The sequence below is a fragment of the Theropithecus gelada genome, chromosome 11 (genome assembly GCF_003255815.1).
Source record: "Theropithecus gelada isolate Dixy chromosome 11, Tgel_1.0, whole genome shotgun sequence".
NCBI classification, from domain to species: domain Eukaryota; kingdom Metazoa; phylum Chordata; class Mammalia; order Primates; family Cercopithecidae; genus Theropithecus; species Theropithecus gelada.
In genome coordinates, this window is record NC_037679.1 from 82,512,994 (window position 1) to 82,540,985 (window position 27,992).

Below are 27,992 nucleotides of genomic sequence, written 5' to 3' on the forward strand. Positions count from 1 at the left end.
ACAAGGTGGGCGGATCACGAGGTCAGGAGATCAAAACCATCCTGGCTAACATGGTGAAACCTGGTCTCTACTAAGAATACCAAAACATTAGCCAGGCTTGGTGGCAGGCACCTGTAGTCCCAGCTACTCTGGAGGCTGAGGCAGGAGAATGGCGTGAACCTGGGAGGCAGAGCTTGCAGTGAGCCGAGATAGTGCCACTGCTCTCCATGCTGGGCAACAGAGGAGACTCTGTCTCAACAACAACAACAAAAAAAACAAACAAAAAAAGCCGGGTGTGGTGGCACATGCCTGTAATCCCAGCTACTCAGGTGGTGGAGGCACGAGAATCGCTTGAACCTGGGAGGTGGAGGTTGCAGTGAGCCAAGACGGTGCCGTTGCACTCAAGCCCTCTGTTTAAAAAAGAAAAAAAGATCCTGAGACATCCTGCCATGAAAAAACAAGCAACACCTGTGAAAATAAAAGAAGGGCCGGGGGGAAAGATCCTGCCAGTTATTTCTACATTATGAAACTACTGATACACTGGTTCTAAATCACATTAGTGGGAAGGACTCAGCAATCTAGAGGGGGGACGGAAAGGGGTGGGAGAGGCTACATGTAAGTTTAAGAAGAAATGAGAAAAAGGGAGAAATACCACCAATGTTTTATGGTTAAAATTATTTTCAGAATTCATCAATAAAGATGTCCTTCTGGTTAGTACTAATTCAAGATGAATCTAATACACACAGTGTTAAACGTACATGTATAGGACACTTTTCTTACTGTAACTCAAAGCAAATGTTTGTTGTTTTTTAAGTTAATTTTTTTGTAGAGATGGAGTCTCGCTGTGTTGAGGAGGTTGGTCTCAAACTCCTGGCCTCAAGCAGTCCTCTCATCGTGATCTCCCAAAGTGCTAGGAGCCACTGCACTGTCCCCAGAGGAAATGTTTTAGAAAATGTTAGGGGCAGGCGCAGTGGCTTATGCCTGTAATCCCAGCACTTTGGGAGGCCGTGGTGGGCAGATCACAAAGTCAGGAGTTCGAGACCAGCTTGGCCAACATGGTGAAATGAAACCCTGTCTCTACTAAAAATACAAAAATTAGTTGGGCATGGTGGCGGGCGCCTGTAGTCCCAGCTACTCAGGAGGCTGAGGCAGGAGAACTGCTTGAACCTGGGAGGCAGAGGTTGCAGTGAGCCAAGATCGTGCCACTGCACTCCAGCCTGGGAGACAGAGCAAGGACCCCATCTCCAAAAAAAAAAAAAAAAAAAAAAAAGTTTGTAGGTTAACTTTTAAAACTTTTTTTTTTTATTTTGAGATCGAGTCTCGCTGTCACCCAGGCAGGGGTGCAGTGCCACGATCTCAGTTCACTGCAACTTCTGCCTCCCAGGATCAAGCAATTCTCGTGCCTCAGCCTCCCAAGCAGCTGGGATTACAGGCGTCTGCCACCATGCCCTGCTAATTTTTGTATTTTTAGTAGATACGTGGTTTCACCCTGTTGGCCGGGCTGGTCTTAAACTCCTGGCCTCATGTGATCCATCTTGACCTCTCAAGGTGCCAGGACTACCGGCAAGCCAATGGCACCTACCTGGCCTACCTTTTAAAACATTTTATCTTACAGACTTTTTCTAATTTTCAGTGGCACTAATTTACTCTCATAATGAAAACCAAAAGCACTACTCACATCAAAGCCAACTTATGCACCTACAGAAGGAGCCCAAACCATCAAAAAAACAAACAAAAAAACCCCTCAAGCTAAAATTCATTTACACCTTATATTCCTTTTCATGCAGTGGGTCAGATACCGCAAGAGCATTAACTACTTAATGAGGGAGAAAACTATGATTTGCAGATATGAGAGTATACGAGGTCACAAAGTAAACACTGCAAGCTAAGGGGTGAGGGGGCACAGCAAGAAGCACTCCAAGACTCAACAACAAAAGTTTGCGGGGCCGGGCGCGGTGGCTCAAGCCTGTAATCCCAGCACTTTGGGAGGCCGAGACGGGCGGATCACAAGGTCAGGAGATCGAGACCATCCTGGCTAACCCGGTGAAACCCCGTCTCTACTAAAAAATACAAAAAACTAGCCGGGCGAGGTGGCGGGCGCCTGTAGTCCCAGCTACTCTGGAGGCTGAGGCAGGAGAATGGCGTGAACCCGGGAGGCGGAGCTTGCAGTGAGCTGAGATCCGGCCACTGCACTCCAGCCTGGGCGACAGAGCCAGACTCCGTCTCAAAAAAAAAAAAAAAGTTTGCGTGTGCTGTGCTGTTAACTTTGGGCATCTCCCTGGTTTCTTAGACATTCCCTAGATCTGGGACACCAGTAAAGCTTTTTTAAAAAAGAAAGGAAGAAAGAAAAGAGCCCAGCTACTCAGGAGGCCGAGATGGGAGGGGTTTGAGGCTGCAGTGAGCTACGACTGGCTGCACTGTTCTCCAGCCTAGATGATATAATGAGACTGTCCTTTGAAATAACCAACCAAACAAAAAAAACACGGAGAGTGACAGAAGGAGGGCGAAAAAGTTTTTTTTTTTTTTTTTTTTGAGACAGAGTTTTGCTCTTGTTGCCCAGGCTATAGTACAATGGCACGATCTCAGTTCACCGCAACCCCCGCCTCCTGGGTTCAAGCGATTCTCCTGCCTCGGCCTCCTCAGTAGCTGGGATTACAGGCATGTGCCACCACAGCCGGCTAATTTTGTATTTTTTTTTTTTTTTTAAGTAGAGACGGGGTTTCTCCATGTTGGTCAGGCTGGTCCCGAACTCCCAATCTTAGGTGATCCGCCCGCCTCAGCCTCCCAAAGTGCTGGGATTTTTTTTTTTTTTAAAATGGAGTCTCGCTCTGTCACCCAGGCTAGAGGCAATAGCGCAATTTTGACTCACTGCAACTTCCACCTTCTGGGTTCAAGCAATTCTCCTGCCTCAGCCTCCCAAGTAGCTTGGATTACAGGCGCCCGCCACCACACTGGCTTTTTTTTTTTGTATTTTTGTATTTGTTTATAATTGTTTTGTATTTTTAGTAAAGATGGGGTTTCACCATGTTGGCCAGGACGGTCTTGAACTCCTGACCTCAGGTGATCCGCCCACCTCAGCCTCCCAAAGTGCTGGGATTACAGGCGTGAGCCACCATGCCTGGCCATGAAAAAGCAAGTTCTAACATGAAGGATGACTGTTAAAGTCACGCTGCCAGACAACAGTTTGGCTGGAAATCAGAAAGCATCAGTGAACAGTAAGGAGGCACATAAACTAAACAGTTTCATAAACAGTACACAAACTACAACCATCCAGTAAATATCCCTGATGGAACACACCACGCCTGACAATACTTAATCTGTTAGTTAATTCATGAGGACATACTGGTAAAGAGTGAAGGTGTATTTAAATCTCAATTAAAATTTGGAAAATATGGTAGGAAACATGAAAATACTAACCAATAAGCATGAGTACAAGTATCTGCAGATGAATTATACTGATCTAACCAGTGCATCAGGGCATCATCTGAGACGACCTGTAAAAACGAGAAAAATTTCACTGAAAACAGTATTGCTTTAAATAAACTGGTTACCTAGTCTCGACTGTAATTCTAAGAGGCAACCAATTTAAAATAATCTCTACACAAAAAGCCTTACCGTTGCCATTAACTGAATCTGAACGCCATTTCAAAAGTTCCGTCATGCTGGTTCCTCTTATACAATACATTTTTCAAATAACTACTTAACTTTGTTTTCAAATCAGAATGGCTACAAATAATAATATAAGGTAATATTAATAAAATAAAACCTAATAGTAAATGTTAAGAAAAATGGTCGCTTACTGTTTTCTATAAATCATTGCAAAATATAAACATAGAGGCATCCTCACAATAAAACTAAGAGGTAGTGAGAAGGGCTTTAAACATTCTAACTTTTGTGATTAGCACGGGAAGCTTCCTTTACTGAAGAGGTAAGCTATTTCAAATAATCATTTTAGGCTGGGCACGGTGGTTCATGCCTATAATCCCAACACTCTGGGAGACCAAGGCGGGTGATCACTTAAGGCCAGGAGTTCAAGACCAGACTGGCTAACATGGCGAAACTCCGTCTCTACTAAACATACAAAAAAAAGAAATTAGCCAGGTGTGTAGCACATGCCTGTAATCCCAGCTACTTGGGAAGCTGAGGCACAACAATCACTTGAACCCGTGAGGCGAAGGTTACAGTGAGCCAAGATTGCACTACTACACTCCAGCCTGGGCAACAGAAGGAGGCACCCTAGAAGTTTCTTAAGGCTGCTAACATTAAGACTGTGATATCAGCATTATAAAAGTTGACATTTTTCTTAAACCAGGCTGGGTGCGGTGGCTGACACCTGTTAATTCTAGAACTTTGGGGGGCAGAGGTGAAAGAATTGCTTGAGCCCATGAGACCAGACCAGTCCAGCCTTTGCAACATAGTGAGACCTCATTAAAAAAAAAAAAAAAAAAAAAAGAGGAAAATATAATTTCATACCTAGAAAAACTATCTTAAACAATTTCAATATATTATAAAATAAGTTTTTTTGTTTTTTTTTTTTTAGACGGAGTCTTGCTCTGTCACCCTGGCTGGAGTGCAGTGGAACAATCTCGGCTTAGTGTAGCCTCCATGTCCCAGGTTTAAGCGATTCTCCTGTCTCAGCCTCCTGAGTAGCTGGGACTACAGGTGTGCGCCACCACACCTGATTATCTTTTGTATCTTCAGTAGAGACAAGGTTTTAACATGTTGGCCAGGCTGGTCTCGAAATCCTGACCTCTGGTGATCCAACTGCCTCGGCCTCCCAAAGTGCTAGGATCACAGGCATGAGCCACCACGCCCAGCCAAAATAAGTACTCTTTTTTTTTTTTTTTTTTGAGATGAAGTTTCACTCTTGTTGCTCAGGCTGGAGTGCAATGGCTCCACCTTGGTTCACTGCAACCTCCGCCTCCTGGGTTCAAGCAATTCTCCTACTTCAGCCTCCCGAGTAGCTGCGATTACAGGTATGCATCACCATCCCGGGCTAATATGTTGCATTTTCAGTAGAGACGGAGTTTCTCCATGTTGGTCAGGCTGGTCTCAAACTCCCAACTTTAGGTGATCTGCCCGCCTCGGCCTCCCAAAGTGCTGGGATTACAGGTGTGAGCCACTACGCCTGGCCCAAAATAAGTGTTCTTATATAATATAAAGTACAAATGAAAAAATACCTTCTTATATTTCTTTTTTAGATCAGCATAAATTTCTAATTTGAGCTGTTTCCCAGTATTTGGTCGATAAACTAAGAAAAGTTTCTTTTTAGGATTCACTTCTTTAACTAAGATGGCAGTTTTCTTGTTGTTCCTTATCTGTTTAAAGAAAATGACAAAATATAAAGATTTTACAACACACACTTTAAGACATGTTTTTGTATCATCACATCAGCATATATAATCACTTGAGACTGTAACACTAAGTAAGTACATAGATAGGTAACTTCAAAAAACACCAAAACTGCTTGTTTAAAAGACTGTAACATGGCCACACCCAAAGGGCAGTTATTGGACCTTAATTCTGGCTAAAACAAAGGTTAAAGACCAAAGTTATCTTCAGAAAACTATGTGGAATTAGCTTTAATGCACAAATGTCCAATACAGATCATTTTGCTTCTTTTATTTCCTGTACCTGGAACCCCAGTCAAGTAGCCTCAGAGAGATAAGAAAAACCAAGTGTAATAAAATGTTAACAGTAGAATCCAAGTAGTAGGCATTAGGGGTCTTCAGAGAAAGTTCTTTTAGCTCTGCTGTATGTTTTTAAACATCTCTCAGTAAAATGGAAAAATAAATATTACTCTCCTTTCAGGTTAACAATAGAATTCAGGCCTCTCCAAGCTAAGGCCTTGGATAGCCCCAGTGCTCTGCACTTGTCTACTCTGCCAGTACTGCCTTTCCTGATGTCACAGGGTTTTGAAGGGCAAAGTGAGAGATCACCTGATAAAGTGTTCTGTAAACAGCAAAGCTATGGCAGCAGAAACCAAAAATGTTGAACAAATTGTCCACATATATGGAGATAAAAATGGAAGAAAGGGAAGCATTAGAGAAATGTTGGAATCCAGGTATGTATTTTTAACTTTTTTTTTTTTTTTTTGAGACAGAGCCTTGCTCTGTCACCAGTCTAGAGTATAGTGGCACGATCTTGGCTCACTGCAAGCTCCGCCTCCTGGGTTCAAGGCGATTCTCCTGCCTCAGCCTCCCAAGTAGCTGGGACTACAGGTACCCGCCACCATGCCCAGCTAATTTTGTATTTTCAGTAGAGACAGGGTTTTTCCATGTTGGCCAGGCTGGTCTCGAACTCCCGACCTCAGGTGATCTGCCCGCCTCGGTCTCCCAAAATGTTAGGATTATAGGCATGAGCCACCATGCTTGGCCTACTTTTAACTTTTTAAAGTTGGATTTATGAGAGAAACTTTAAGAGGAAGGAGTTACTCTTAAAAACTCCACTTAACTCAAGGAAAAACTGGAAAATTCATTTCTTCCATAATGAAGACTGAACAGCTTCTAAACAATCATTTCTGGAGCAACACGGAAGGAAAAAGAAAAGTTTCAAAGTAAAACCATTTTCCCAGCCCTCTAACACAATAAATCATTGTTTGTGGGGCTATTAACTTTTTATATTAATTCTTTTTTTTTTTTTTTTTTTTTTTGAGACGGAGTCTCGCTCTGTCACCCAGGCTGGAGTGCAGTGGCCGGATCTCAGCTCCCTGCAAGCTCCTCCTCTCGGGTTCACGGCATTCTCCTGCCTCAGCCTCCCGAGTAGCTGGGACTACAGGCACCCGCCACTTCGCCCGGCTAGTTTTTTGTATTTTTAGTAGAGACGGGGTTTCACCGTGTTAGCCAGGATGGTCTCGATCTCCTGACCTCATGATCCGCCCGTCTCGGCCTCCCAAAGTGCTGGGATTACAGGCTTGAGCCACCGCGCCCGGCTTATATTAATTCTTATAATAAAAAACATAATCTTTTACTTTTTTCTTCATGAATATTAAAGACCCTTGGTCTCTTACTTTTTCCAACGAATTGAAACATTGTTTATATAATTACTGTAAAGTCATAAAACAATGGTTAAGGTGAAGATTATATTTAAAATTATTTATCAGCTGACAGGAAACATCCAAACCTATACTTACAGGATAGTGTTTAGACACTTAAGAATGGGCTCTGTCTTGACAGTGTCAGGTTAATTATACATCATCACAGAATAGTGGAAAGCGATTCTGACATTGACTTCCTAATGGCAGCACAGCTTACACACACTGAAAAGTATGGTGGCCTAATGCAGTGAAGGTTCAAAGGCAAACAAAGACCAGGAACGAGGTCTCTAGGGCCACCACTCCTCATGCCCAGCCACCTGTTGCCACGCAGAGAATGAAGGACCAGTATTACCACATCCTTCAACCTAAGGGAAGCTGGGGATCATGACTTTCATCACAATCTACCAACAGCGATATTCTGGCAATAATTTCAAATTAAAACTAATAACCAAGAGCCAGGTGCAGTGGTGCATGCCTGTAATCCCAGCCATTCAGGTGGTCAAGGTGAGAGGATGGATCAAGCCCAGGAGGAGTTCGAGACTGTCCTGAAAACAATAACCAACACCCTATGTGGACCAATCAAAATGGCCCCTATGGGGGAAAGCCAAGTAAAATACGTGAATTCTACCCATGTCAGCATCTTGGTTGTGATATCACAATACAGTTTTGAAAAATATTACCACTGGGGGAACTGGTAAAAGTATGCAAGATGTTTATCTGTATCGTTTCTTATAATGACATGCAAATCAACCTACAGTTCAATCAGTATTTCAAAAACCCCAAAACCACCAAGGCACAGTAGCTGACAACTGTAATCCAGCACTTTGGGAGACCGAGGTGGGAGCATCATTTAAGCCTATGAGTTTGAGACCAGCCTGGACAACACAGTGAGGTATCAACCGCATTAAAAAAAAAAAAAAAAAAAAAAAAATTGCCAAGTGTGGTGGAGTGTACCTGTGGTCCCAGCTACTCAGGAAGATGAAGTGAGAGGACTGTCTGAGCCCAGGAGGTTGAAGCTGCAGTGAGCCGTGATCACGCACGCCACTGCATATCAGCCTGGGTGACAGTGGGAGGAGATCCCATTACAAAAAACAAAACCAAACCAGAAAACCCCAACTCAACCAGGAGCCAGATCCTTTGAGAGCTTTTCTCTAGATCAAGGATCAACAGCTTAGGCCTGTGGAATAAATCTAGCCTGGCGCTTCTAAACTGAAGTAAGTTTAAGAAGGAATGAAGGGGCCTGGTGCGGTGGCTCACGCCTGTAATCCCGGCACTTTGGGAGGTGGAGGCGGGGGGATCATGAGGTCAGGAGATCAAGGCCATCCTGGCTAACATAGTGAAACCTCATCTCCACCAAAACTAAAAAACTTAGCTGGGCGTGGTGGCACACGCCTGTAGTCTCAGCTACTCAGGAGGCTGTAGCAGAAGAATCGCTTGAACGTGGGAGGCGGAGGTTGCGGTGAGCCAAGATTGCGCCACTGCACTCCAGCCTGGGTGACAGACTGAAACTCTGTCTCAAAAAACAAAAACAAAACAACCCCAAATATCTTAGAGAACTGGTGAAATAAAAACTATGTTGTCTAAAGTAAGTCAGTATGAGACTCAAGATACTGTTAAGTATCTATACATATATGTATAGTTATGTGTGCACACACACACCCCTTAGTTCTGTCCACAGAGACAAATCATAACTGAAATAATGCAGCTGTTTTACTAACTGAAAAATGAGTCTTCAAGATATAAAGCATTATTAAGACTAAAGCAAGTCTCTGTCTTATGAAAAATGCTTAATTTAAGAAAATGGGCCAGGCGCGGTGGCTCAAGCCTGTAATCCCAGCACTTTGGGAGGCCAAGACAGGCGGATCACGAGGTCAGGAGATCGAGACCATCCTGGCTAACACGGTGAAACCCCGTCTCTACTAAAAAATACAAAAAACCAGCCGGGCGAGGTGGCGGGCGCCTGTAGTCCCAGCTACTCAGGAGGCTGAGGCAGGAGAATGGCGTGAACCCGGGAGGCGGAGCTTGCAGTGAGCTGAGATCTGGCCGCTGCACTCCAGCCTGGGTGACAGAGCGAGACTCCATCTCAAAAAAAAAAAAAAAAAAACAAAAAAACAAGAAAATGTTGGCCGGGTGTGGTGGCTCACGCCTGTAATCCCAGCACTTTGGGAGGCTGAGGTGGGCAAATCACGAGGTAAGGAGATTGAGACCATCTTGGCTAAGATGGGGAAACCCCATCTCTACTAAAAATGTAAAAAATAATTAGCCGGGTGTGGTGGCGGGCGCCTATAGTCCCAGCTACTTGGGAGGCTGAGGCAGGAGAATGGCGTGAACCCGGGAGGCGGAGCCTGCAGTGAGCTGAGATTGCGCCACTGGACTCCAGCCTGGGCGACAGAGCAAGACTCCGTCTTTTAAAAAAATAAAAATAAAAAAAATAAAGAAAATGTTAACAATTCAGCCAGGCGTGGTGGCTCACACCCATAATTCCAGCACTTTGGGAGGCCAAGGCAGGCAGATCATCTGAGGTCAGGAGATCGAGACCAGCCCGGCCAACATGGCGAAACTTCGCCTCTACTAAAAATACAAAAATTAGGAAGGGTGATGTGGCTCACGCCTGTAATCCCAGCACTTTGGAAGGCTGAGGCAGGCAGATCACCTGAGGTCGGGAGTTCGAGACCAGCCTGATCAACGTGAAGAAACCCTGTCTCTACTAAAAATACAAAATCAGCCAGGCCTAGTGGCACATGCCTCTAATTTCAGCTACTCGGGAGGCAGAGGATGTAGTGAGCCGAGATCGCACCATTGCACTCCAGCCTGGGCAACAAAGAGCGAAACTCTGTCTCAAAATAAAAAGAAAACATAAAATTCTAAACTCACATCTAATAACATCCTTTAAAATGCATTAAGTAAAAACGTAATACAAATGGACAAACCCACAATTACAACGATAAATTACCAAAACAGAGAAAGCTAAACACAACTGGGAAACAGGTACAAAGTGAAGAGACAATTACAATATTGGCCATTAAAAAGTATTATATATCTGAATAGCATTTAAAGGAAAAGTCGTACTTGCAATGACAAGTAAAAGCCATCGTCTGGTCCTGTCAGCTCAGCCCAAATCTTGGTAGCTTCCTCCCATGACATTCCCCTCTCTACACTAATCTGTAAGAGAAACAACAAAATTTAAACTCATTTCTGTAAATGCATCTCATGGGAAGACGATAATTCCACATGCACAACATTTTCTAAACTTACTGTGTATAATTCTACGTGGCCAGAGGTTGAATACCCTGGAGTCAGAAACTTTTTAACATCACTCTTCCTCACCTTTTCATCTCCAGAACCAAGATCTTGAACAACAGAAAGAAACATATAAATGTAAAAAGAACATTTTTATAAGGTACACACATTTAAAGAATTTCTCCACTCCACATTTTCCCTGGGGGCATTGGGAAGGATATTTTCCCTACTTACCTAAGATTCCCATATCGTATCTTCCATTTTTTTTGGCATTTTGAACAACTGCAGTAAGTGTGTCCGCAAAATACTGAAATAATGCGTTCTGCTGATGTACCTCCATGCCTAAAATTCTATTTAAGAATTTCCCTATGTTGTTATAATCTGTAAAGACAAAAGATGAATGTTTTCATGCATTCAAATAATTAAAAATTTTTTATTCATCTAGGCTTAGTTCGAGTCCCACTTTCTCTTCTAAAAGTCTTCCTTCTTAACTCTTACACTGTCCTCACAAGGCTGTAATCTGCCCATTTCTCTCTCTAGGAATTAGCACCACTGCAGGATATGCTCAAAAGAGGTTTGTCAAACTGAATTCTCAACTGTAGCGGCACAATTAGAATGTCTGGGAGCGTTGGGAAACTACAAATGTCTAGGCTCCACCCCTGACTTCAGTAATTTTTTGTTTTGTTTTGTTTTTTGAGACAGAGTCTTGCTCTGCTGTTGCCCAGGCTGGAGTGCAGTGGTGCAATCTTGGCTCACTGCAACCTCCCCATCCCAGATTCAAGTTCTCCTGCCTCAGCCTCCCGAGTAGCTGGGATTACAGATGTCTGCCACCACGCCTGTCTAATTTTTGTATTTTTAGTAGAGATGGGTTTCCACCATCTTAGCCAGGATAGTCTTGGACTCCTGACCTTGTGATCTGCCTGCCTTGGCCTCCCAAAGTAATGGTATTACAGGCATGAGCCATCATGCCCAAACAATTTTTTTTTTTTTTTTTTTTTGAGACAGAGTCTCGCTCTGCCGCCCAGGCTGGAGTGCAGTGGCCGGATCTCAGCTCACTGCAAGCTCCGCCTCCCGGGTTCATGCCATTCTCCTGCCTCAGCCTTCCGAGTAGCTGGGATTACAGGCGCCCGCCACCTCGCCCGGCTAGTTTTTTGTATTTTTTAGTAGAGACGGGGTTTCACCATGTCAGCCAGGATGGTCTCGATCTCCTAACCTCGTGATCCGCCCGTCTCGGCCTCCCAAAGTGCTGGGATTACAGGCTTGAGCCACCGCGCCCGGCCCAATTTTTTTTTTAGACGGAGTCTCGCTCTACTGTTGCCCAGGCTGTACTGCAGTGGTGCAATCTTGGCTCACTGCAACCTCTGCCTCGCGGGTTCAAGCCCCACAGCAGCCAAAACCACCCAGAATGTTTTCAGAACATGAAGCTTCCCCTTTGGCTCAAAAGCATACGTCATAATGGACTTTAATACTATAGCAACAGTTATGTGCTACACAAAGTTAATAGTAGTACCTTTATCGAGAGTAAGAATTCCCGAGCGATCTTCTACATTTATCAGACCAACTCCTATCAGTCCTTGTCGAACATCTGTAAGAACAGGATCAACTCTGACTCATAAATTACAAGAGAGGTCTACAATGTACCACTAAGTGAGAAAAGGATGTTGCAAGTAACATCATGCCATTTAAAAAAAAAAAACCTTGATATTTATATAAACATGGAGAAAATGTGGAGAGAACTGCCCCTGTTCACACTGTCATCTGTGACCTAAGAAGGTGAGAATGGAAGGAGGGTTAAGGGGACCACATTAACTCTCTTCATTATACATGTTAAGATTCTTTTCTTTTTTTTTTTGCGTCTCACTCTGTCACACAGGCTGGAGCGCAGGATGCGATCTCAGCTCACTGCAACCTCTGCCTCACGGGTTCAAGCAATTCTCCTGCCTCAGCCTCCCGAGTAGCTGGAACTACAGGCTAATTTTTGTATTTTTAGTAGAGACAGGGTTTCGCCATGCTGGCCAGGCTGGTCTCAAACTCCTAACCTGGAGATCCACCCAGCTCAGCCTCCCAAAGTGCTGAGATTACAGGTGTGAGCCACTGTACCAGGCTGCAACATTATTGTCATTACTTATAATAAACAAGTTATCTATCTATCTATCCATCTATCTATATATTTTTTGAGACAGGGTCTGACTATGTCGCCCAGGCTGGAGTGCAATGGCATCATCTTGGCTTACTGCAACCTCTGCCTCCCAGGCTCAAGGGATCCTCTCACCTCAGCTTCCTGAGGAGCTGGGACTACAGGCGTGCACCACTGTGCCCGGCTAATTTTTTTGTAATTTTTTTAGAGAAGGGGTTTCTCCATGTTGCCCAGGCTTGTCTTGATCTCCTGAGCTTAAATGATCCACCTGCCTTGGCCTCCCAAAGTGCTGAGATTACAGGTGTGAGCCACTGCGCCTAGCCATAACCTGTAATTTTAAGAAGTTAGAAATAAATCAAGGAGTCTTTTTTTTTTTTCTCCCTGAGACAGGGTTTCTGTCACCCAGGCTGGAATGCAGTGGTGCCATCACAGTTCACTACAGCCTCCACCTCCTAGGCTCAAGCAATCCTCACACTTCAGCCTCCCAAAGTGCTGGGATTACAGGCATGAATCACCGCCCCCAGCCCAGGGAGTTGTTTCTGACACTGCTGATGTCAAAAGGAGTGAAGGTATAGGGTTAAGACTTAACTGCTTTTGTGGAAAGCCGAGAGTACTTATGAACACCCCTAACTGGTATGCCAATATGAACTGTTAACAACACATATCAGTATGTGTTAATATACCAAAAGGACTTTCTAGTGAAAAATGCTAACTCCATCTGAGTGCGTTGGCTCACGTCTATAATCCCAGCACTGTGAGAGGCTGAGGTGGGAGGATCACATGAGGCCAGGATTTCAAGACCAACCTCGTCAACATGGCGAAACCCCATCTCTATTGAAAATACAAAAATTAGCCAGGTATAGTGGCGGGCATCTGTAATCCCAGCTACTCGGGAGGTTCAGGCAGGAGAATCCTTTGAACCTGATGGCGGAGGTTGTATGAGCCAAGATCATGCCACTGCACTCCAGCCCAGGTGACAGTGCGAGACCTTGTCTCAAAAAAAGAAGAAAAAAAAAAAAAAGACATTTCCAAATACACGAACGAAAAAAGGCTATGCCACATGTATCCATCACCCAGTTTAAACAACTGTGAATTCATGGCCAATTTTGTTTCATTCAAACCTCCCACCCCTACCAATCAATCCTCAAAGATTACTTACCTAGGTACTTTTTCAACTTTAAATTGAATTTTAAAAGTTATTTGGGGCTGGGCACGGTAGCTAATGCCTGTAATCCCAGCACTTTGGGAGGCTGAGGCGGACAGATCACAAGGTCAGGAGATCAAGACCATCCTGGCCAACATAGTGCAACCTTGTCTCTACTAAAAATACAAAAATTAGCTGGGCATGGTGGCTTGTGCCTGTAATCTTAGATACCCGGGAGGTTGAGGCAGGAGAATGGCTTGAACCAGGGAGTTGGAGGTTGCAGTGAGCCGAGATCACACCACTGCACTCCAGCCAGGCGACAGAGCGAGACTCGGTCTTAAAAAAAAAAAAAAAGGCTATTTGGCAAAGTGATTTTACTTAATGTACTAAAACGACTTTCCTCTTTTAAATCTATTATTAGACAAACATGCTTTCACTATATCAACAGTAAGAGCACCTTCATTTGAATAAAATTTGCTTTAATAAATCTGTTTAATACAAGATACTTATGTGTCCTAGTAACCATTAATTTCAAAGTTTTATACAATTTATGTCCAAAGAAAAAAACTAATATAACAGCAAACGTTACAACAGGTTTGAGTACATCTTTGTCAATAATCATTGTCGTTGTTATGAATATTTTTAAAACTTACCTTTAAAAAATTCTCCAGGATAGTCTGGAGGTGGTGATACCATAGGAGAATCCAAGTTTACAATGGATTTCATGACAATTTCTAAAGCATTTCTTCCATACTGCAAAAAAAATCAAAACCTTTAACCACTTTCAGCATTTGGATACTCTTCAATCACATTACCACCTAAATACTACAAAAACTATTGGCTGGGCACGGTGGCTCATGCCTGTAATCCCAGCACTTTGGGAGGTTGAGGCGGGTGGATACCCTGAGGTTGGGAGTTCAAGATCAACCTAACATGGTGAAACTCCATCTCTACTACAAAAAATTAGCTGGGTGTGGTGGCAGACACCTGTAATCCCAGCTACTCGGAAGGCTGAGGCAGGAGAATCGCTTGAACCTGGGAGGTGGAGGCTGTAGTGAGCCAAGATGGCGTCATTGTGCTCCAGCCTGCGCGACAAGAGCAAAAAACTCTCTCTCAACAAAACCCCCCAAAAACCACAAACTATTATTGTACCAAAGATTCAAAAAAGCAATTCTCAATTATCTTTATACTTATTTATTTTTTCTTCTTTTGGAGACAAGAGTTTTGCTCATCACCCAGGCTGGAGTGTAATGTCACGATCTCCACTCACTGCAACCTCTGCCTCCCGGGTTCAAGCGGTTCTCTGCCTCAGCCTCCCAAGAAGCTGGGACTACAGGTGCCCGTGGCCACCATGCCCAATTTTTTTTTTCCTTTGACACGGAGTCTTGCTCTGTCGACAGGCTAGAGTGCAGGGGTATAAACTCGGCTCACTGCAACCTCTGTATCCCGGGTTGAAGTGATTTTCCTGCCTCAGCCTCCTGAGTAGCTAGGACTACAGGCTTGAGTCACCACGCCCAGCTAATTTTTCTATTTTTAGTAGAGACAGGGTTTCACCATGTTGGCCAGGATGGTCTCGATCTCTTGACCTCGTGATCCGCCCACCTTGGTCTCCCAAAGTGCTGGGATTACAGGCGTGAGCCACTGTGCCCAGCCACACCCAACTAATTTTTTTTTTTTTTTTTTTTTTGAGACGGAGTCTCGCTCTGTCGCCCAGGCTGGAATGCAGTGGCCGGATCTCAGCTCACTGCAAGCTCTGCCTCCTGGGTTTACGCCATTCTCCTGCCTCAGCCTCCTGAGTAGCTGGGACTACAGGCGCCCGCCACCTTGCCCGGCTAGTTTTTTGTATTTTTTAGTAGAGACGGGGTTTCACCCCAGGATGGTCTCGATCTGCTGACCTCGTGATCCGCCCGTCTCGGCCTCCCAAAGTGCTGGGATTACAGGCTTGAGCCACCGCGCCCGGCCCACCCAACTAATTTTTATATAATTTTTTGAGACACAGTTTTGCCCTACTGCCCAGGCTGCAGTGCAGTGGCATGATCTTGGCTCACTGCAACCTCTGCCTCCTAAGTAGCTGGGACTGCAGGTGAGTGCCACCACGCCCAGCTAATTTGCTGTATTTTTAACAGAGATAGGGTTTCACTGTGTTGGTCAGGCTGGTCTCGAACTCCTGACCTCAGGTGATCCACCTGCCTTGACCTCCCAAAGTGGTCGGATTACAGGTGTGAGCAACCGATTCCGGCCTAATTTTTGTATTTTTTTTTTTTTTTTTTTAGTACAGATGTGGTTGCACCATATTGGCCAGGCTGGTCTCGAACGCCTGACCTCAGGTAATCCACCCACCTGGGCCTCCCAAAGCGCTGGGATTACAGGCATGAGCCATTGCGCCTGGCCTTTATATATATTTTATACTGCCTAATTCATGTCTCTACACATAGCAAACGTGAGAAAAATTAACTTCCTTTACTTCTGAGAACTCGCAGTTAATTCATTCTCATTTGTTCTTGTTTTCCAAAAGGAATAAAGACAACCACATCGCTGTACTGACACTTAACATGTGATCCAACTTACACGTGAAATTCTGTCCTACAGGAAGTCATCATTTTAAAGCAAACGCATACGGGAGGCAGTTTTGTTTTAGACAGTCACTACCTTTCTTTCACGTTCCCTACAAATACCATACACTATCACAAGTTTTCAGAGATACTGAAAGTTGAAATGTACCTTATTATCAAAGTTGAACCTGCTCAGATCCCTAGATTCTGTTGCTCTTCTATCGCCATGTGTAAGTGCCCCCTATTAAAACAAAAATTTCAGTCAAGGCACAGGTAACCTTTTACCAGAAAACAGGTACAACAGATCATCTTTCACACACAGCCACACAACTCCAAAACTCACCAAACTCTCAAGTCTCTTAGCAACAATAGATGCAAATCTTTGTTCTCCTGCCAGTTCAGAAATCAGAAAGACATATTCAGGAGCAGTCACTTGGTTTGATCTATGAGTTCGTCCTGCAACGAAATTTTTTTTTAAAGATCATTGATTTTGTTCGCTGAATAGAATATTCTGAGATGTATTCCTAGCATTTAATACTAAACTGGTATTGGGAAACCACTAAACAAGAAAAATTACAGATAATGTTAAATTACCAAAACACACATAAAACTGCTTAATGATAGAAGTATTAGCATTGCTATCCCAATTTTGCTTAACCACATGTTACTGATACACAGTTACTCTGGATTTTCCCACAACTGTTTTTCAAATCATTGGTCACAAGAACATGAAGATGGAGGGAGGAGCTGTGTGCCTTTGGTGAAGCTACTGAGGTTGGAAAAGCATATGGAAGTAGCAGCTTCTGATATGGACCTAATACATCCTTAAATTTTATAAGGACACTCCTTGAGGAGCCCTGTTCTTGGAACCCCACAAATTCCCACCATATATATATTTTTTACAACTTGTAAACAGGCAAAAAATGAATTCATAATGCATCATATACTATAAGGTACATATAACACTCCCTAAATGCAAGATCTGAGATTTCGAGTTATAAGATATAAGACATTGGCCGGGCACGGTGGCTCAAGCCTGTAATCCCAGCACTTTGGGAGGCGGAGGTGGGCAGATCACAAGGTCAGGAGATCGAGACCATCCTGGCCAGCACGGTGAAACCCTGTCTCTACTAAAAAATACAAAAAATTAGCCGGGCGTGGTGGTGGGTGCCTGTATTCCCAGCTACTCAGGAGGCTGAGGCAGGAGAATGGCGTGAACCCAGGAGGCGGAGCTTGCAGTGAGCCGAGATCGCGCCACTGCACTCCAGCCTGGGCGACAAAGCGAGACTCCATCTCAAAAAAAAAAAAAAGACATTAAACAGGATTTGTTGTTGTTGTTGTTAGAGTTTCACTCTTGTTGCTGAGGCTGGAGTGCAATGGCTCGATCTCAGCTCACTGCGACCTCTGCCTCCTGGGTTCAAGCGATTCTCCTGCCTCAGCCTCCCGAGTAGCTGGGGTTACAGGCATAAGCCACCACACCCGGCTAATTTTGTATTTTTAGTAGAGACAGGGTTTCTCCATGTTGGTCAGGCTGGTCGCGAACTCCTGACCTCAGGTAATCCGCCCACCTCAGCCTGCCAAAGTGCTGGGATTACAGGCATGAGTCACTGCGCCCAGCCTGTTTTTGAAGTCACACTTTGTCACCCAGGCTGGAGTGCAGTGGTGAAATCATATCTCACCGCAATCTTGAACTCAAGTAATTCTCCCACCTCAGCCTCCTGAGTAGCTGGGACTACAGACACATGCCACCACATCCAGCCAATTTTCCTTCTCTTTTCTTTTCTTTTTTTTTTTTTTGAGATGCAATCTCCCTATGTTGCCCAGGCTGAAGTGCAATGGCATGATCTCAGCTCACTGTAGCCTGCGCCTCCCAGGTTCAAGCGATTCTCTGCCTCAGCCTTCTGAGTAGCTGGGAGTACAGGTGCGTGCCAACACACCCAGTTAATTTTTGTGTTTGTAATTTTAGTAGAGGCTCGGTTTCATCATGTTGACCAGGCTGGTCTCAAACTATTACCTCAAGTGATGCACCCACTTTGGCCTCCTAAAGTGCTGGGGTTACAGGCACAAGTCACTGCTCTCAGCTCAGTTTTTCTTTTCTTTTGGTAGAGACAGGGTCTCACTATGTTGCCCAGGCTGGTCTCAAACTCCTGGACTCAAGTTATCCTCCCACCGTGGCCTCCCAAAATATTGGGATTATAGGCATTAGCCACTGTGCCTGGCCTAAACCTAGGTTTTGATATGCACAAATTTACCCAATGATTCCTAGCTGGATAATTAAGTGAAATCCAGTTGTAGGAACTTACCGAATTGTTGAATTGCTCTATCAGCGCTCCAGGGTAATTCTAAAGTCATATGAACTCTTCGTCTTTGATTTTTAGCTCTCCTATCTGCTTGTAATGAAATACCTGAGCTGGCAGCTTCTGAGATGATAGCAATATTCTGTGTCAAATATAAGAAAAATAAAGTCACCTTTGCGTAAGAACAAGCAGGCCAGTGCCTTAAATGAAGTCCTTCAGCAGACTGCTTACACTCTCCTTCTTTCTCAACAATAAGACTCCCAATTTTATTTCCCAGTCTCCCTTACAGCTAAGTGTGAACATTCTCCAGCCAGCAAGATGTAGGTAAAATGTATGATGCACAGGAAATGTCCTTAAAAGCAGGCGACATGCCCTTCTCATCCCCTTGTCTCCTCTCTTTTAGGTAAAATGTAGAGGTAGTGACAGAGTCTGAAGCAGGTATCTTGGAATACAAAGGTAACTTGGAAATGGAGGCCCACGTAATTTAATGAACAACACGGAAGATGCCTGGGCTTCAAGGGGGCATACAAGCCCTGCTCCACCTACCCAAATGTGTCCATGAGAGAAATAATCTTCTCTCTTATTGAAACCAATACTTAACAGACTTTGTATTTTCTGTTATTTAGCAACCAAAACTAATTCCAACTAATGTAATTCCTAATGCATAAGGGTGTAGATTAATGAAGCAATTACATAAAATAACTAATACCTGTACCTACAATCTTGAAAATATGTATCATTAGCTTTTTGTATATATATATTTTTTGAGACAGGGTCTCACTCTGTCACACAAGCTGGAGTGCAGTGGTGCAATCATAGCTCTCTACAGTTTTCACCTCTCAAGCTCAAGCGATCCTTTCACCTCAGCCTCCCAGTAGCTGGGACTGTGGGCATGTACTACCATGTGACTATTTTCCCTGTACGGGGGGAGCGGGGGTCCCACTATGTTGCCCTGGCTGGTCTCAAACTCTTGTAATCCTACCACTTTTGAGAGGTTGAGGTGAATGGATCGTTTGAGGTCAGGAGTTCAAGACCAGCCTGGCCAACATGGCAAAACCCTGTCTCTATTAAATACACAAAAATTAGCCAGGTGTGGTGGTGTGTGCCTGTATTCCCAGCTACTTAGGAGGCTGAGGCAGAGAACTGCTTGAACCCGGGAGGTGGAGGTGGCAATGAGCCGAGATCGCACCACTGCATTCCAGCCTGGGGGACAAAGTGATGGTCCTTCTCAAACAAACAAAAAGTCTACAGAAAGAGTCTCTGGGTCAGCATAGTAGCTCACGCCTATAATCTCGGCATTTTGGGAGGCAGAGGTGGGCACATCAGTTGAGGTCAGGAGTTCAAGAGAAGCCTTGTCAATATGGTGAAACCTGTCTCTGTCAAAAAATACAAAAATCAGCCAGGCGTGGAGGTGCGTGCCTGTAGTCCCAGCTACTCGGGAAGCTGAGGCACGAGAATCACTTTGACCCAGGAGGCAGAGGTAACAGAGTTGAGATCATGCCACTGCACTGCACTCTAGCTTGGGCAACAGAGTGAGACTCTGTCTCAAAAAAAAAAAGAGTCTCTGGAGGCACCCAAAATCTCTACAATGGTTGGACATGGGAATGTAATCTATAAGCTATTTACAGTAAATCATCTTAATATAAAATGATACAGCAATAAAATACACAGTGAAACCAAAGTTACTAGTAATATGGACATAAATATTTTAGACTCAAAATCAGAATGACACTACAATGACATCAGATGTCACAACACCAAGACGAACTAAGAGAACTTTTTTTTTTTTTTTTTTGAGACAGTTGCCCAGGTTGGAGTGCAATGGTGCAGTCTTGGCTCACTGCAACCTCCGCTTCCCAGGTTCAAGCTATTCTGTTGCCTCAGCCTCCTGAGTAGCTGGGACTACGGGCACCTGCCACCATGCCCGACCAATTTTTGTATTTTTAGTAGAGGTGGGGTTTCACCATGTTTGCCAGGCTGGACTTGAACTCCTGACCTCATGATCCGCTCGTCTTGGCCTCCCAAAGTGCTGGGATTACAGGCATAAGCCACCATGCCCGGCGTGAACGAAGTGTTTTACATCATGATTAAATATTTCAAAAGCCTCCAAAGTACTCAAGAGCCATATCTAATTATATGCATTATACACAATATTTATTACATTCAATGATAAAATAATAAAAACATGTAAAATATTCAGTAAGTAAGGGAAATTACTAAAAAAATATGTGTAATAGCTCTGTTGCCCAGGCTGGAGTGTAATGGTGCGATCTCGGCTCACTGCAACCTGCGCCACCAAGGGTTAAGCTATCCTCCCACCTCTGCCTTCTGAGCAGCTGGGACTACAGGCATGCACTACCACACCCAGCTAATTTTTTGTATTTTCAGTAGAGACGGGGTTTCACCATGCTACCCAGACTGGTCTCAAACTCCAGAGCTCAAATGATCTACCCGCCCTGGCCTCCCAAAATGCTGGGATTACAGGCCTGAGCCACTGCACCTGGCCAATATTTATTATATTTAATGACAAAATAATAAAAACACATACAATATTCAGTATGTACAATTACTAAAAAATACAGAATGACAATACTCAATGGACATAACTTATATTAAAAGGAAAAAAACTCTTCTGAAGCTTAATCTAAATATACGGGAATTGTTCTTTTCACTGAGAAGCATCCTAGTAAAACATACCTTATCTCCATCCATAAATCGTTGTTTTTCTGTGATGTTTAGTATTTCCACAGGCACATCAAGTTCAGATCTTGACTCATAAGATATGCTTCCATCATCGTTGCTCACAACCCGTCCCTTGCGGCCGGTCATCTGAGAAGCCAAACAATGTCATTACAATGAAGGTATCTGACTGCGGTGGATGGACTCAGTGCCTCTCTCCTTAAAGACACTTGGGAGATAAGAGCACGGGCTGTGCTGCACCAGGCACTGAAGGATACAGAACACTGTAACACAGTCCCTGGAAAAAGCTTGACACATGGCCACGATCACAAAAGATGATGCGTGACAAGTGCAGTAACTAGGACCAGTGGCTTGGGACAGACACTCAGATACTGGAGGCAGCAGTTCATTGGGTGCAGGATGGCAACAAAAGTAGAACAAGAATTCTATGATCTAAGAAATTTAGATTATTATGTGACAATACTATAAATGCAACTCATTTTACAGGGGTTCAAATGGCAAAAATGTCACCAAGAGATACAGGCCTATTTACCTCAGCAACGTTCTCAGGGCCACCAAGTTCATCGATAAGTTCATCCAGGGTATTAGGGGGGAGGTCTTCAGCTAATTTTTCTAACTTATCAAGCAGGTCTTTCTTCATCTGCTGAGCCCTTTCCACAGCATCCTGACTTGTTATAAGGCTATTGTTACTGTTGGTGTTACTGTTAGCTAGGTAAAGAACATTTGTTAAAACTTAGTACAAAGTTTAAATATTTTTGTTTAAAAGAGTATTTCAAAAAGGAAGTTTCTATATGGATACCTGGTGTACTGTTAGGAGCAGGTGAGATAACTGGTGTAGATGAAAAACTAGGTCGTTTTGATCCAAGACCTGATGCTAATAAGGCACTTTGAATAGAATCTGGATCTATACTTTTCTTCTTTTTTTTCTCTTTGTTTTTCTTGTGGTCTTTTCTGATTAACCAGGGATCTGAGTGTTAAGTAAAGATATATGTCAAATCACTCGTTAAAACAAGTACAGAATCTTTAAAGGAAACAGCCTTTGAAATTTTTTCTTTTTTGAGACAGAGTTTCACTCTTGTTGCCCAGGCTGGAGTGCAATAGCGCAATCTCGGCTCACTGCAAACTCCACATCCCAGGTTCAAGTGATTATCCTGCCTCAGCCTCCGAGTAGCTGGGATTACAGGCATGTGCCACCACACCCGGCTAATTTTGTATTTTTAGTAGAGACAGGGTTTCTCCATGTTGGTTAGGCTGGTCTCGAACTCCCAGCCTCAGGTGATCCGCCCACCTCAGCCTTCCAAATTGCTGGCATTACAGGCATGATGAAATTTTTTATAGTGTTAACTGATAATTGATCACTACCTACATTAGTCATCCATACACCATAGGGTACAAATCCATGTTTTCAAGTTAAAAATAACTGCACAAAATTGAGGTTATCTTATCACATATATGAGGCTGAAACCTCCAGAAGGTAGATAAGCCTGGAGCTCTCCACCAAGCAAAGATTAGAATCTGTGTGATCATTTGTACTGTATAGAAGAAAAGGTTTCATATCCCATTTTCAAATACACTGAAACATTAATTATGCCTTAGTGCATATTTAATATACTGAACTTACCATTTTCATCATCCTCACTAGACTCATCTCTAAATGGGTTGAAATCGTCATCATCTCCAGAACTCATGTTTTTAGAGCTCTCATAGTCACTTTCTTCATTATCAGAGGCATCAGATTCACTTCCACTGTCATCAGAACTGCTACCAGTAAGGCCACCTACTTTTCGTGCTTTTTTGGCTTCTCGAGTTATTTCTTCACCTACCCCCAGTCACAAACAAGAGGGTCAGCCCAAATTCAATGTTTCTTAAGATCCAGTACATCATATTTAGTTCATGAATTAATTCAAATGAAAAGTGCAGAGGAAAAGTATTTATGTAAGTCAAAGAACAAACAGAATTCACAAGTCAGTGCAACCTTTTGGACTCCCATAAAAAATAAGGTTATAAACATTTATTCTGAAGAAGAGACTGGATACAGAAGTACTAAGTCAAGACTGCCTTCAAGTGTACCAGTTTCAAAACAAATTCAGGACAACAGAGTAAAAGCAGAAACTCTGGCATAGTCACAATTTGTGTATCGGATTTGAGAAGAGGCCTAATAATTATAGGTTTATAGACACAGAATACTTAGAAAATCAACAGAAAATCAATTTATAAAACTTTTTTATTTTTGGAGATAGGGCCTCACTCTGTTGCCCAGCCTGGAGTGCAGTGCCACAATCATAGCTCACTGCAGCCTCAACTTCCCTGGCTCATGTGATCCTCCCACCTCAGCCTCTCAAATACCCGGGACTACAGGCACATGCCACCATGACCAGATATTTTTTTTCCCAGTGTCTCACTCTGTCTCTCAGGCTAAAGTGTAGTGGCATAATCTTGGCTCACTGCAACCTCCAGCCCCCGAGTTCAAGAGATTCTAATACCTCAGCCTCCCGTGTAGCTGGGATTATGAAGCGCCCTGCCACCAGGCCCGGCTAAGTTTTGTATTTTAAGTAGAGATGGGGTTTCGCCATATTGGCCAGGCTGGCCTTGAACTCCTGACCTCAGGTGATCCACCTGCCTCAACCTCCCAAAGAGCTGGAATTACAGGCGTGAGCCACCGTGCCCAGCAAGAAGTCAAATTCTAAAATCCAAACAGGGCTAGGTGGGATGGCTCACACCTGTAATCCCAGCACTTTGGGAGGCCCAGGCAGGCACACTGCTTAAGCTCAGGAGTTCAAGACCAGCCTGGCTAACATGGCGAAACCCTGTCTCCACTAAAAATACAAAAATTAGCAGGGCACGGTGGTGCATCCCTGTAATCCCAGTTCCTTGAACCCAGGAGGCAGAGTTGCAGTGAGCCAAGATGGTGCCACTGCACTCCAGCTCAGGTGACAGGGACCCTGTCACCAAAAAAAAAAAGGGGCTCTTTTAAAGAAGACTACTGAAACACCCAGCTCTCTATATATTAAAAAACAGGTTTCACAATATACAAAGACACAGGTTTTAGTTCCCATGCATCATTAACTATCTCTGTGAACCTAGGAAAACTCTTTAACCTTTAAATCTTTCTGTGCTTTAGTGACCTCTATCTATAAAACTGGAAAAATAAGATCTAATTTCATATGGACCTCTGCCAGGTTATATGGTAGAATGTATATAGCCAAGTGCTTAACACACTGCCAACCACCAGTGAATTGCTCAATTCCTAATTTAAAACGGGGATAACTTGTGCATTCAAAATTGTACAAGTAACAGTGAAAATTTGGAATCATTTGTGAATTCATGGAAGGCAGTTCATTCCCAAAATATAGCCACTTTCAAATGCTTATGTTTGTGGTATTTTCGACATCAACTATTCTTTTTTTTTTTTTTTTTTCTTTTCTTTTGAGACGGAGTCTTGCTCTGTCACCCAGGCTGGAGTGCAGTGGCGCAATCTCGGTTCACTGCAAACTCTGCCTCCCAGGTTCACGCCATTCTCCTGCCTCAGCCTCCCGAGTAGCTGGGACTACAGGCGCCCACCATGACGCCCGGCTAATTTTTTGTATTTTTAATAGAGACGGGGTTTCACCGTGTTAGCCAGAATGGTCTCAATCTCCTGACCTTGTGATCTGCCCACCTCAGCCTCCCAAAGTGCTGGGATTACCTATTTTTCCTTTTTTAAAGTACTCACCTTTCCGCTTCTTTATTTTATTTTCTTTACAAGGACTATCTCTTGGTGAACTGTTGTTACTTGGAGCTGTCAAATCGATTCCTAGCAAACTATAAAGTTTTTTCCTGTCTGGAGCAGGAAAATGTTTTTCAATGAGTGACTGCAACACACCTCTGTAGGAGAGAAACAGCGACAATTACTGCTTCAGTTGACAAAGTAATTATATGTAAAGTCTTATTAAATATATTGAAATATACCTTGCTCAGTTTTACAAAATATTGATAAACAAGCTCAAATAAATTTTAATTTTCTAGCCCAAGGCTGTCCAACTAAATAATAAGAACGCAAGCCAAACCACATACACAATTATTACATTTTCTGATCGCTTACATTAAAAAAGTAAAAATAAATAAAACTGGTGGAACTAACTTTAATAATACATGTTATTTAACTCAATGTACCATGTCAACACATATATTTTACATTATTTTTTCTTATGGAGTCTTTGAAACCTGGCTCAGTACACACATACAAAAACATCTCAATATGGACCGGTCATTTCAACTGCTCAATAGCCACATGTGATGAGAGGCTGCCGTTCCGGACACGATAGTTCTAGGTAATCATGTACAGAAAAATATAGATTAGCAGGCGTATGTCTTGCTTTTTTTTTTTTTTTTTTTTTTTGAGACAGAGTCTTTGTCACCCCCGGCTGGAGTGCAATGGTCCAATCTCGGCTTACTGAAACCTCCACATCCTGGGTTCAAGCAATTCTCCTGCCTCGGCCTCTCAGGTGCCCGCCACCATGCCTGGCTAATTTCTGTATTTTTAGTAGCACGGGGTTTCACCGTGTTGGCCAAGCTGGTCTCAAACTCCTCACGTCTGGTGATTCGCCCGACTCAGCCTCTCAAAGTACTTGGATTACAGGGATGAGCCTCATGTATTGCTTATAAAAGGAGCATTTGAATGCATCCCGAGGCACAAAATAATAGAGCAGGAAGTTTATTTTGCTCAATTTACTACCAGAGTTTGAATCTGGAGGTTAGGCAAACTAAAAACAATGCCTAAAACATTTTAAAATCTATTTCTGAAGATCTCATGCTTATTTTCAACTTTATAGTAGACTTTCTTTTTTTTTTTTTTTTTTTGAGACAGGGTCTCACTCTGCTGCCCAGAGTGGAGTGGAGTGGTGTTCACTGCAACCTCCACCTCCCGGGTTCAAGGGATTCTCCTGTGTCAGCCTCCCAGGTAGGTGGGACTACAGGGCATGTGCCACCATGCCCAGCTAATTTTTGTATTTTTACTAGAGATGGGGTTTCACCATCTTGGCCAGGCTGGTCTTGAACTACCGACCTTAAATGATGCGCCCACCTTGGCCTCCTAAAGTGCTGAGCTTACAGGTGTGAGGCACCACGCTCAGTCAACTTATAAAGTAGACTTTGTTACATTAGGACGAACTACAGTTACTGTTCCTGTAGATAATGGTAATTTCAAATACAGAACACTAAAACTGAAACTAAACCAAGCTGTCACAGATTTCCAAGATGTACAAGACAAACAAAACCAAGCCCTTCTGTTAGTTCACATACTCTATGTAACATTGGCAAAACGCTTAACATTTTAGGATTATAAGATTTCTGGTATTGTTTTCCAACAGATACACCGTCAGAGAAAAGCAGAAAACTCAGATTAAGAAAACGCAAAGATGATGCAGGTGAATCAAAAGTTTTGTCTCCAGGCAATGCCCACATTGGAACTAATCTAAGTAAGAACTCAAAAAGAAAAACAAAAACATTACTTGGCAGTTGAAACAAAATCATTCAATTCTCCCCCGCCCTCTTCCAAAGCTTCTAATGTTCTAGCTTCTCCTGTAGACTGTAGACCAATTACAACACACTGGAGAAAAAAGAAAACATGTTAATTACAAATAATGTTTGTGGTTTCTTACCAAGACATATTTTAAATATTTAGCTAAACAAAGATTTCAAACAAGAATGTCCCCATTATTATAAAACACACATTTGTTTTACTTATTTCTTCTATATATTTGAGACAGGTTATGTGTCAAAAATTTAGGCAGGAGACAGGATTATAGACAGTAGTAAGCAAGAGTGAAGCACCTGCCCTTGTAGAGTTTATAGTATCTTATCCTTTAAGTAGATAAACATTCACCAAAAAGAAAAAACCTTAATGCAATACACATCCATATGCTACCAGTGCTACCAGCTATGGATGACCAATTATAGTGATGTTTACTTTGTTATACTTTTCTGAACTCTCTAAATTCTCTAAGCAGGCATTGCTTTTATAATTTTAGGAAATGTGTTTTTTAAAAGTTCGACTATCCTTTAGGAAAACCCGATTTTACAAGCGGAAAACCTCAGCACCCACAAAGACTAAACAACATAACCCAAAACCAATAAATCTCTTACTGTGTTCTACTTACTTTTCCATTCTTGATTTCCTCTCGAGCTAGTTGCACAACCCTTTTAACTTTGGATGCTATGCATAAGTATTTGAAGAACCTCTGGTGAGCAGACCAGAACTGACCCCACATGGACTTCTTCATTCGTTGCTCGGCATCAATCAGATCTGCAGCTTGCTGAAACCGCTCTCTGGCGATGACCCACTGAAGATACACAATCAACATTTTAGACACTTCATCTTTGAGTCTAGTTATTTAAAAATACCAATTAAATCAAAATAATGTTAAGTGCAAGACCATTTAATATTAATTTAATAAATCATCTTTAGTAACTTGGGAATCTATTTCTCAGGATACTCACACAGTTGTCTCAAGTTTCTTATTACCTAATGCAGTTATTTTACAAAATAATGTGATTTTAAGAACTACGCAACTGAAATAAATGGCTCTAACTTATGAATTACCTTAACAAAATGAAAACATGGAAAATCTGAAATATAAGAACATTGGTTAGACCAGGCGCAGTGGCTGAGGCCTGTAATCCCAGCACTTTGGGAGGCTAAGGCAGGTGAATCACTTGAGCCCAGATCAGGCTGGGCAACACTGTAAAACCTCATCTCTGCCAAAAAATACAAAAATTAGCCAGGCACGGTGGCACGTGCCTGCAGTCCCTGCTACTCAGGAGGCAGTGTTGGGAGGACTCCTTGAACCTGGTTGGTAGAGGCTGCAGTAAGCCAAGATCACACCACTGTACTCCAGTCTGGGTGACAGAGTAAGACCCTGCCTCAAAA

At 43.1% G+C, this 27,992-nt stretch overlaps 1 protein-coding gene across 2 annotated transcripts in view; it reads right to left on the reverse strand.

Annotated features, from left to right (window-relative positions):
- Positions 1 to 27,992, reverse strand: part of SBNO1 (strawberry notch homolog 1) — an 80,920-nt gene that overhangs the window by 10,484 nt on the left and 42,444 nt on the right. For both annotated transcript variants that reach the window (XM_025402226.1, XM_025402224.1), the window contains exons 14-30: positions 27,223 to 27,405; positions 26,575 to 26,672; positions 24,798 to 24,949; positions 22,707 to 22,904; positions 21,885 to 22,052; positions 21,618 to 21,793; positions 21,083 to 21,214; positions 18,392 to 18,527; positions 16,432 to 16,544; positions 16,258 to 16,329; positions 14,190 to 14,289; positions 11,766 to 11,840; positions 10,490 to 10,636; positions 10,271 to 10,365; positions 10,085 to 10,177; positions 5,160 to 5,297; positions 3,397 to 3,473 (exon numbers count right to left, since the gene is read on the reverse strand). In XM_025402226.1, coding sequence (XP_025258011.1) covers positions 3,397 to 3,473; positions 5,160 to 5,297; positions 10,085 to 10,177; positions 10,271 to 10,365; positions 10,490 to 10,636; positions 11,766 to 11,840; positions 14,190 to 14,289; positions 16,258 to 16,329; positions 16,432 to 16,544; positions 18,392 to 18,527; positions 21,083 to 21,214; positions 21,618 to 21,793; positions 21,885 to 22,052; positions 22,707 to 22,904; positions 24,798 to 24,949; positions 26,575 to 26,672; positions 27,223 to 27,405 — 2,153 coding nt within the window. The remainder of the gene's footprint in view (positions 1 to 3,396; positions 3,474 to 5,159; positions 5,298 to 10,084; positions 10,178 to 10,270; positions 10,366 to 10,489; positions 10,637 to 11,765; positions 11,841 to 14,189; positions 14,290 to 16,257; positions 16,330 to 16,431; positions 16,545 to 18,391; positions 18,528 to 21,082; positions 21,215 to 21,617; positions 21,794 to 21,884; positions 22,053 to 22,706; positions 22,905 to 24,797; positions 24,950 to 26,574; positions 26,673 to 27,222; positions 27,406 to 27,992) is intronic.